General features: G+C 44.2%; 1 protein-coding gene across 1 annotated transcript in view; it reads left to right on the forward strand.

Moving 5' to 3' along the window:
• Positions 1-8982, forward strand: part of MSANTD1 (Myb/SANT DNA binding domain containing 1) — a 49175-nt gene extending 40193 nt beyond the window's left edge. The window contains exon 4 of the mRNA XM_025214079.1: positions 8742-8982. Within this exon, the coding sequence (XP_025069864.1) occupies positions 8742-8982 (241 nt within the window). The remainder of the gene's footprint in view (positions 1-8741) is intronic.
• Positions 8983-11202: the final 2220 nt, after the last annotated feature.

The following is an 11202-nucleotide window of genomic DNA, read 5'->3' on the forward strand; positions in this document are numbered from 1 at the left end:
GGGAGCGGGCAGGATGCAACTTGATCCCAATTTGGCCAGCCATTGAGGTGGGGAGTGGCCTGGTCCCAATCTGGATGTGGGAGCGGAGGGGGCAGGCATACTCAAGAATATCCTGCTCAGCATCAGCTGCCACCTTCATACAGACATAATCTAAATATGTGGTTCTCAGCCTTTTTAGATTTGAGGCACTCCTGGGTAGACCTGAGGCACTCCTCAGCAAATGTCAGCTATTAATGTTCACTTGTTTTTTGACTACAGAAAAATACTAGAGTAATTCTTCTCTTGCAAAAAACTCAAAGACCTCTACAGGTCAAAATGTTTTTAACACTACAAATTGCTATTTGAAATTTCTGGGTGTATCATGTTAATCATGGTTGAATACTTTAACAGTGTGTGTCACCCTGTAGTGTCCTTGAAAGGATATCAAGGCACCCCAGAGTGCCATGGTACCCTGGTTGAAAATCACTGCTCTAAATGGAGCCTGGACAGGAGAAAAAGAGGACTTCTAATTTGTCATATGATAGTGTTTTGAAAAGCAATACAACTTGATCTTTAAGCAGATCATACCAGTCCATCCATTCCAGCGGTGTAACTAGAGATGGGTCGATGGGGCAACTACCTTCGATACCAACTTCGGAGAGATGTGGAGCAAAAAACAAGAGGCTGCTGCTGGCAGCTACACATTTGTGTTCACAGTGGCAACCCAAAGTTGCTGCTTCCATGTTGTCCTGGGACCCAAATGCATCCCTACACTGCTGATCCATTCAGTTGATGAGGATAGGAAGTTGTTATTTTTGACTGACATGAAATGCAGTGACGGCTTATAACATCTACTGGATTTATGTCATTTAGGGTGTGGACAGACATGGCATTTGTCACAGTGCAGATTGTCAGGTTGTATAACCTGGATTGAAAAAGCTGTGCTACTGACACAGATTCTCATGCCCATTCCAAACTTTACTCAGTGAGTGGTGGTGCTTTTCCACCACTATGTGGCTAGTGACCCCCCAGTGTTCTAGTCTCTGGAAGTCCTTGAGGATTCCCTAGCATGGAGAAAAGGTGCCCATTGCATAGTCAGCTAGATTTTGGTGGAAGTGGCCAGTCAACTCCTGTTCCAAACCACTCAGCAGTTCCACTGCTAACTGATTGTTACCATTTCAGTTGCAGAGTGGATCCATGTTGGCTCCTTACTTTGCAGGACATGGTCGCCCAGTATTAGGAGTTCACTACCTAGATACTATGGTCAAAGCAACTCCTGTGGCCTGTAGAAGTTAAGTTGGTTGCAGCTGCCTGCAGTTTGTGTATAGCGGAACATTTCTTGGAGGTGACAGGCAAGCACTTGCTGAAGGACGCCATAAACCACATCCTTGATCAGCTCTAGCTCTTCGTCTCTATCAGCACTTCCTGCCCCAAACAATTGGTCCTAAGAATGTGGGACTCAATTGGTGAGAGCTGAGCAACAAGACAGATGGGAGGAATTGTGGGTTGGACTGACTACCCTGCTCCTCAATGACCAATTAGTAATTTCAGCAATTGCTTTAACACCCAGACATTAGTTCTTGTTATATCTTTCTCTACAATACTGGATCTTAGCCGAAAGGCCAAGAAGTGATAAAATTCTATAGTATCCAGTATTTTCTTCTTTTGAAAATACTTGTACACTATGATCAAGACACTAAGCTGGGGGGAGTAGTAGATACACAGATGACATCAAGCTGGGGGGAGCAGTAAGTATGCTGGAGGGTAGGGCTAGGATTCAGAGTAACCTAGACAGATTGGAGAATTGGGCGAAAAGGAATTCAACAAGGACAAGTGCAAAGTCCTGCACTTGGGATGGAACAGTCCCATGCACCAGTACAGGCTGGGGGCTGACTGGCTGGGCAGCACCTCTGCAGAAAAGGACCTGGGGGTTACAGTGGACAATAAACTGAATATGAATTAGCAGTGTGCCCTAGTTGCCAAAAAGGTGAACAGCATACTGGACTGCATTGGTAGGTGTGTTGCCAGTAGGTCAAGGGAACTAATTATTCCCCTCTATTCAGCACTGATGAGGCCACATCTGAAGTACTGTGTTTAGTTTTGGGCCCCCCACTACAGAAAGGATCTGGATAAATTGGAGAGAGTCCAGTGGAGGGCAACAAAAATGATGAGGTTGTTGGGGTACCTGACTGGTGAGGAAAGACTGAAGGAACTGAGCTTATTTAGTCTAGAGAACAGGAGACTGAGAGGAAACTTAATAGCAGCTTTCAACTATCTGAAGTGGTGTTAGAAAGAGGATGGAGCTAGGCTATTCTCAGTGGTGGCAGATGACGGAACAAGGAGCAATGGTCTCACGTTGTAGCAAGGGAAGTTTAGGTTCAATATTAAGAAGAATTTTCTTACTAGGAGGGTAGTAAAACACTGGAACAGGTTACCTAGAGAGGTGGTGGAAGCTCCATCCTTGGGGATTTTCAAAACCTGGCTCAACAAAGCATTGGCTGGGATGATCTAGTTGGGGCTGGTCCTGCTTTGAGCAGGGGGTTGGATTAGATGACCTCCTAAGGTCCTTTCCAATCCTAACTGTCTATGATTCTACAACCTCTGGATCTATTTTATTTTATTTTATTTTATTTTAACAAAGATAGACTGAGGAGCTTTTGAGTCTCTCAGGGCTTATCAAATGGGAACACTCATGAAAGCTAAGACAAATTAACTAAAGGTGTGAAGTTAATTCATATAATTTACAATGAATTCAAGTCCCATGTGAATGTCCTCATTCAGAAGTAAAGTTGCTTTAGTCCATTCTTACAGTTACAGCAAGTGAAGGCTTCTCAGTTGCTGAATGATAGCATTAATGTAGGAGTTTAATGTAGTTTAGTTTTATACATGTTAACTTCACCTTTATTTCATACCTTTACTTTACTATGTTTTAACTTTCCTGAGTGCCTTAATTCCCTGTACAGACACGCCAGAATTGTAAGGATTTTTTTCCAGTCCTCAAATTATTCCTGCAGATCTTTATTACATGCTCTCTACTTTTTCAGTGCCTTATTTTAAAGGTGGACATCATAACTGGGGAGAGTACTTTCTTACAGGCTTAATCAAAGCTGTATACAGACAGAACACTGCCTCTTTGATCTGATTCCTTACTCCCTTCTCAATACTAGCAAGAATAATGTTAGTTCCTTTTGCCACAGCATCACACTGAGAGTGCTGTTACAGATTATCCTTAAACAATTCTAAATCTGTGGAATACTAGGGGGTGTTGAAGTTGAACAGTTTTAGAGCAGGTTAAGGCTTGATGCTGTCTCCTCCCTGCACAACTGTGACTTGACACTAGAGGGCCTAGCAAGCCAGGAGCCAGGGCTCTTTCTCTCCTCTGAGGTTAACCAAGGTGAGAGCATGGAGCCCAGGGAAGCATGCCTTCCTGGGTTCCATAGTCTCACTGCCTGGTAGCTCTGCTCCTAGCCTGGAGATGCTGAGAGTTAACTGTAGTAACAGCATGGACCCCAGGGAAGCATGCCTCCCCAGGCTCCATGCTCTTGCCACATTTGGTGCTAGACTGCCCTTTTCCCTTCTCTTCCCCACCTCAGGAAACTGGGAGGCTGTGGAGGGAAGCCACCCCTCTTCCCTGCACATTATCCTGGCTAGGGGAGAGCCACCCAGATATAGAGCAAAGGCCTTAGCCCTCTGAAGGGAAGGCTGCATGCCTGGCTCCCAACCCAGGAGGATCAGGTCTCCTGGTGTCCTTGGACCTAGTAGTGTGGTGCCATGTGGGCTGGGGTCATACCCACTGGGGGAAGGTGGAAATATTGGCTTGGGGTCAGTACCACCCCCTGGGCAGTAGAGCTTGGGAAGGTGGAAAGTTTGTCAGGGGTAGAGGGGCTTTGAATTTTGGGATGCTGAATGACTGCAGATTGGTTGCTTTATTTCCATGGAGCATACTAAGAATACCCTAGCTCAAGATAGGTAGAGTAGTTTAAAGTAGTAGTAGTTTAAAGTTAACCCTCACCTAAAGTGCTGTAACTTTGATGTTTAGAGGGTGCTGAGCATAGTTTAACACCCTTTAATACAGAGGTGGGCAATTATTTTGGGTGGAGGGCCACTTAACAAGTTTTGGTGCGCTGTCGTGGGCTGCAAAGGTTGCCCTGCCTCTTTACAGGTGCCCTGCCCCCTGGTTGCCATCTTGGTCCCACCACCTAACCCTTGACCTTTGTCACTGGAAGTCCCTCCCTTTGCCCCCAGATGTACTCCTTTTGGGAAGGGGGTTTGCCATCTTGAAACTGGGAAAAAAAACCAAATTATATACTAAAAATAAAACATTGACAATAACATATTTTAATTTTATTGAAAAGTATATTTTTGTCCTGATTTGTGTGTGTTTGTGTGGTGTTTGTAGAGGTGATTGCATAATAGCTCAAATGAAGTCTTTCTCTTGTATATTGTTGGAAGCTGTGGAGGAGTGTGGGGGGCATAGGTGGGTGTATATGGGGTTTGTGGGTGGCTGTGGATGTGTGAGTATGTGTGGGGTTGTATGTAGATGTGGGTGGGTGGGTGTTTGTGGGGATGGGAAGGTATGTGTGGGTGGGTATGGGTTTTGTGGGGGGATGTGGGGTATGTGGGGTGTGTGCATGTAGCAGTGAACAGGGCTCCCCCAGAGGCGTGTGCATGTGGGGAGTGGTGTGGGGTTTGTGGGGGTGTGTGGGTGGGTGTGGTGTTTGTGGGGTATGTGATTGTGTCTGGGGGAGGGTATGGTTGTGGTGTTTAAGGGGAAGGGTTTGTGGGTATGGTGGGGTGTCTATGGGGACCCCCCATGCATGCTTTCCTGAGCCAGTCAGTACCAACCCCAGTCCCGCAACATCCTGGAGCCCGTGCACCCTGCAGTGCCTGCCCGCCAGCACCAATAGCATGCAGCCCCTGCCCCACCTCTGCTCCAGACTCACCCCTGCCAGAGTGGATCAGCCAGAACCCGGGTAAGACCCTGACCTGGCCTGCTCCACACCACCCACCTGTGGTACATCCTGCTGCCCCCTGGGCATGTAGCAGGGCTGAGGTGGCTCTGCAGCTGGACTGGCTTTCTAGGCACCTAGGTGGCTCTTTCCACCTGCCACCACCTTGACTCCTAAGACTTTTTCAGAGTTGTTGCTTTTCAGGATACATTCACACGTAGGTATGACCTACGCTCTTCATCTGTGGATGGATAACTGTGACCTTTGCTGTATTAAAACACATTTTGACTGAGTAGGCATAACCTAGCAGGAGATCACTTCACTCTGACTGTCATCATTTATTACTCTGCCAATCTTTGCATCATCCATAAATGTTTAGCTGCACTGATTTTTATATTTACTTCCAGACCATCAAGCCAGCAAAAATTCTTTTTTCTTTAACTGCATTATCTCTACAGAATCATGCTTGAAGAGATATGTACCTATGTGGCCACAGAAATGTCTTGAAGTAGTTGGCAGTGAAGAGAAACATCATTTCCTGGAGGCATTGTATTTCAGAGACTGATGGAGAACAGATTTAGATTAAACATTAGGAAAAATGTCTTTACGTCGAAGGTTGCCAAAATCTGGAATGGGAATCCAAGGGAGGTGGCGCTGTCCCCTACTTTGGAGGCCTTTAAGAGGACACTGGACAAGCACCTAGCTGGGGTCATCTGACCCCAGTGCTCTTTCCTGCCCAGGGCAAGGGGTCGGACTCAATGATCTACTGAGGTCCCTTCCAACCCTAAAAATCTATGAAATCTATATACTCCCTTAGTCCACCCTGTAACACTGTCTCATTTTTAAGCACAAAGGAGTGTCACTGTGCTTCTATTGAGTTTGTACATTAAGAAAACAAGTTACCATCTCTGTGCAACTAACCCTTTTGTCCTTCTTTAGTTGTCTTCACTAGGGAATGTTGCTAATTGAACAATGATTGAAGTACTATCTTCCTAAAAACAACTGCACTTGATGCAGTGTTGAGAAAATGGGATTTATGAAAATAAGACTCAACTTAAATGGATCAGTCCTACATATTCAGATAAGGATGTGCAGTGGATATGTGCTAGGGCTGTACAAAGCTTCTGTCACTGATTTAATTCGGTGGAGATTCAGCCCGATTCAGTGGCTGAATTGCCAAATCCAAATCGAATCAGGAGACCCTTTAATCTCTCCGAGTCGAATCAGAACCCTCCTAATCGATTCAGAGAGATTTGGAAATATTCGGCGATTTGGATATAGACACAGCTTTGAATGTTTTTCCTATATACCTCAAGGTGTCAGACAGCTTGTGAATGCTGCAATGCTGGTGTAGATGGAGCATCCCACAGGATCATGGGGAACTCGCCAGTGTGCTTGGCAGCAGACCTGGAAGTAAATGGTCCACCCCAGTCAAACTCCACCAACAATTCCAGGTCCACCAGGGAGTGTGCTGGCACCCCCCTCCCCACGCTACCCCAGTTCGGTGACTGGTGCCTCCTGGGCCTGGGGGGGCACCTGGGGTCCCCCTGTGGCTGATTGCTGAGCTGGGAGGAGGTGCAGGGGGCCCCCCCGTGCACTCCCCGGTGGACCCAGAAGTGGACCGGAAGTACTTCCAGTCCACTTTCGGGTTCACCACCAAGCATGTGCCCCCCTCTTGCCCCCCCCTGCACTCCTGTGGGACGGTCCATCTGTTCCAGCATCGCAGCGTTCATGAGCCATGCCTGGTACCTCGAGGTTTGTTGAAAAAACATTTAAAGCTGTGTCTATGGCTAAATCACTGATTCTCCAAATCAGCATCGAATCTGCAGATTTGGATTCAGCAGAATTGAACTGAATTGGGGACACTGATCTGAATCAATTAATCAAATAACTGTTCATGATTCGGGCCAAATCTGAATCGAATAGGGCCCGTTTCGCACACCATAATACATGCTATCAAGCCTGCTATCTCTTAGGGAGCTAATGAGAAACTCTGAACCTGAACCATTCAGGAGAGGACACATCAACTAATTTGTAATATAACTGACTGCATACTGGAATTCCCTGAGAAAACTTTTGAGATGATAGATATTTTTCAAAGATTTCTCCAAAGGCCATAAATAATCTATTTGACTTTCTGAAAAATTTAATTTTATCCAAATAGTAGATAATTTCTGTACAAAACACACAACCTTACCTCCCCACATGATGATGGGAAATCTAAAAGCATTGCGCTGTGAGTTGACAGAAGTGAAGTTTTGTTGTCAGAAGTTTTAAGTAAAATGTATTGGGGTACAGTGTACAGCAACTCTATTTGACAGGCTACATAGTGAAACTAAGAGCAGGAAAAAAAGATGAGAAGGTAGCTATTGTACAACTGGCTGCTGCCAAATATCTATATAAAAAATAAAGTCTTATGCTAAAATGATTACCAACCATACACTGGTGTGGTAGATTGCTCAGGAACTTAGTCTGCAGTGGAAAGGCGAAGGGCAAATGTTCTGTGACCTGCACAAAAAGAAGGAAACAGACATGACTGCACTCTGTCTAGCTTACACATTTTTGCTACTGTTGAGATGTGATATGCAAATAAGTAACCAATGCAAATCCTACATCAGTAATGGGCAATCATACATTATATCACAGACTATAGATCAGAATAGTCATTTACTGGGTCAGATGATTAGGTCGCTCTGTCCCTCTCAGTGGAAAATAATTGATGCTGAGGGAAAGGGCAAACAGGGCATGTGCAGACTATTCCACCCCCTGCTTCTCTTCTGCTAAAGCTTCTAGCTTTTGAGGTTTAGGAAGTTCCGATTCAGAAAAAGCACTAATACCTCTGATGTTCTTAATATGTGGTGTCCCCATAGCTGTAGCAGTTTATTCTGCCACATTTCTCACATTCAGGCAGTAATGAGACAGCCTACCTGGGATGTGATGGCCAGCTTAATTTTAGCATCTTTCCAGAAACAGACAGGTCCTGACCAAAGACAAACTACAGCATCTCTAGATAAACCAGGGAAACAAGGTTCTTTGTTTAGGACTACATTGTGCTATAAAAAAATGTACTTTTTCCAAGGTTGCATCAGGTTATAATGGTGAACCCTTCCCATTTACTTGTTTAGAAGGTGCAGCAGTAACCACACAAGGAAGACTGGAAGGAAGCAATGTGGGAGCAGCCTCACCACTGCAATGTCTGTAGGGCAAGCATGTGATACGTTACTGATCCTAAGGTAGCAGTGCTTGCTGATGGGGATGGTTACTGCAGCTATAAAATTACAGTTTTAAGTCCAATATAAGTCGTTTTTCAACAAGATGAGCTATTTAGAGGGGGTCAGTATGCTTCATCTATATAACTCTGGTGCTTATAGTAAGAAGTGGCTGGGTGTAAGGCTAATATTTTAAGCATTATGTAAAAATAACTTGTGTTGAAAGCAAGGAAATTCCAGGGTCTCTTTCACAGGTTACCACTGACTTCTAATGAAGTTCTAGAACTATAAATATATACTTTGGTGGGGGAGGGGATTTTATATATCTTTTTTCTAACAGCCGTAGTAGATATAATTTGATCAAGAAAGAGGTGTAAGAAGAAAGCTGGGTGCCTGGGGTAGTGGTGGCTCCTAGCTGTGGTGCTGGTGGCATAGTTGTGCAGCTGCAATGCCAGCTCTTATTTTCTTGCCCTCCCCCAAGTATGTAGCTCTGGCTGCTGCCCAGGTTGCCCCACCTAAGTTACACTACTGCAAGAAAGCTTGTAGGCTCCTGATCATTTTGAAGAAATGTGCATTTAATGTTTTAAAAATATTTGTATTTCAGAGCTGAAGAAAGACCAGTTAAGAAAAGAAAACTGCAGAGCTGTAGTTTCCAAAAGAAGAAGCTAAAATTAATGGAAGCCATGTTGGAAGAACAAAAGAAATTAAGCAGAGCTATGGAAGAAACCTGTAGAGAGGTGCGCAGGATTTTGGATCAGCAAAACATCATTCAAGTTCAAAGCTTACAGCTACAGGAAAGAATGATGAACCTATTGGAGAAAATGATTTCCAAGTCTAATGTGTAGGATTTTTGTCAATGCTGCTCAAAGTATTAATATTATAGACATCCCCTAATGCATACCTTATGAGTGTCGGTTGCCATCTTCCCAGGTTTTCCATGAAAAGTAAAATCTTAGAGTAATCCTAGTTAATTCAGGGTGAGAATTATCCAGAGCCTTGTGGAGTTAATAAGGATTAGGAAACTGGTGCAATATATGCCTAAATTCAATTATTTTTGTATTGAAAGGTTAAGGAATGAGTAGCTCTGGGAAACTTTTTTTTCCTGTACTATTTATGCTTAGGTCAGCTATTAATTTACAAGCAGCATTGTTGCCTACTGGTTCACACCAAGGACTGTCAACCTGACCTATTGTAGAACAACAAAATAGTATACTTTCCACATAGAGTAAGTCAGCAATCTGCACTGTTTTTGGGCCGAGTGCCAAAAACACCTGCAACCTTGACTTGTAAGACATTGGTGCGCTAGGAGCGGATGTCAGGGGAGCTGCAAGGGCCCGATCCTTGTTGTGGCAGTGCAGCTTCAGTCCCTTTCCCAACGTCTGCCCTGAGGCACGCATGCCAAGGAAAATGCCTTTATATGCCATGCTCTGGCACCCATGCCAGGGGTTGCCTACCCCAGCAACTAAATGCATCTCTGACTCTGCTGAAGGCAAACCCAGTTTTGACATATAAGCAGTGGCTGTGCAGTGTGAACGCTAGTTCTTGCGAAGAGCTAGCTGAGACTATGAAACAATTTAAAATTCCATGCCTGATATAAATAGTACCCTAAAACTGAAATATTAAATCATCTACTCAAATACACTTTTGATAAAAATAGTAACATAAAACTACTATTATCCTGAATACTCAACTGTATTGAAAATACTTGAAGTTGATTTTGATATTAAATGTATAATTTTTTTCATTATTAACTGGAATTTGTTGACTTTATGACAAACCAACAATTAAAACATTTCATTTATTCTCCATCACAAAAGAAAAATATTATATTGTATGTATATAAATATATATATCAACTGAAATAAAGAAAAGGAGAACCTTATTTATTATTTACCGGTCATATAGTGTACTTGAGAATGTGCAAAATATTGGAGGGTGCAACCAGTGCTTTGAGTTTTCATTCTAGAGTACAATGCAGAGATATAATACACTGCATAATCGAAATATGTGACTGTCTCAACATGGTGCAATACTTGTAGTTTTCAGTACTTTTCTAGACCTTGTTGGTGTAGTTATTTTGATAGAAGTAATCTGTATGTTTTATGGACTGGTTTGATGATAGAAATGGTGGTCAGCATTCACATACCACAAGAGGGAGCTGAAATCATATCAAGGATGTTGAAGTCATTAAGATGAAGTCCAATCATTGTTCTTGTTAATTGTCTTATGCAGTACTGCATTAAAATAGCCTTTGAGAGTAGCTGAGCTGCCTACAAAAGCTCACATATTTCTAAAAGAGTTGGTGCCCCCACGCCCTGCTTTCTGCCTGCGTTTGCAAAGCAAGAATGCTCATCTAAGGGCAGATTAGACACTCACTTGTTAGAAACTAAAATGAAAATTTGTGGCACTTCAGAATTTAGCTATTCTAGCGAGGTAGGAAACTACTTATGTCCATGATGGATGCAGGGAGGTGAAGGGGCAGATTTGTCCTTCACAAACAGTGGTTGTTTAATGATTCAGAGTAGAAAAGATGCAGGAAGTAGCCCTGCTCAGAGTCATAAAAGCAAGAAACTCTTTGATACCTTTATCAGATAAGGGCTAGAGCAGAGGTGGGCAAAATATGATCCGCAGGCCAGATCTGGCTCTTCAACTGCTTGTATCTGACCCATGGGTGGGCAGCCGCCGACTCATGAGATCTGGCTCTCCAGTGGCTCTGGCCACCTTGTGGTGCCAGGCAGGACCACTTCTGTGCAGTGCTGACACAACAGCATTGGCTGTAGACCTGGGTAGAGGCCCCTATTCCCACCCAGAACTTGCTGGGCATGTCCATAGCTGATGCCAGCACCCACCCAGGGCTGCTTCCACTGTAATAAGCAGGTGGTGGCATAAACTGCAGATGGGGCCAGCAGGTTCCATGTAAGGAATGGGGATCAGTGCATGCTACAGCTCCAGGGAGAGAGCAGGGAGAAGGGGGAAAGAGAGGATGGGGATCAGGGTGTACTACAGTTTCAGGGAGGGAGGGAGGGAGGAGAGAGAGAGATAGATGTGACCCTCGAAAGGACATC

Source organism: Alligator sinensis, unplaced genomic scaffold (genome assembly GCF_000455745.1).
Source record: "Alligator sinensis unplaced genomic scaffold, ASM45574v1 scaffold1094_1, whole genome shotgun sequence".
Lineage (NCBI taxonomy): Eukaryota > Metazoa > Chordata > Crocodylia > Alligatoridae > Alligator > Alligator sinensis.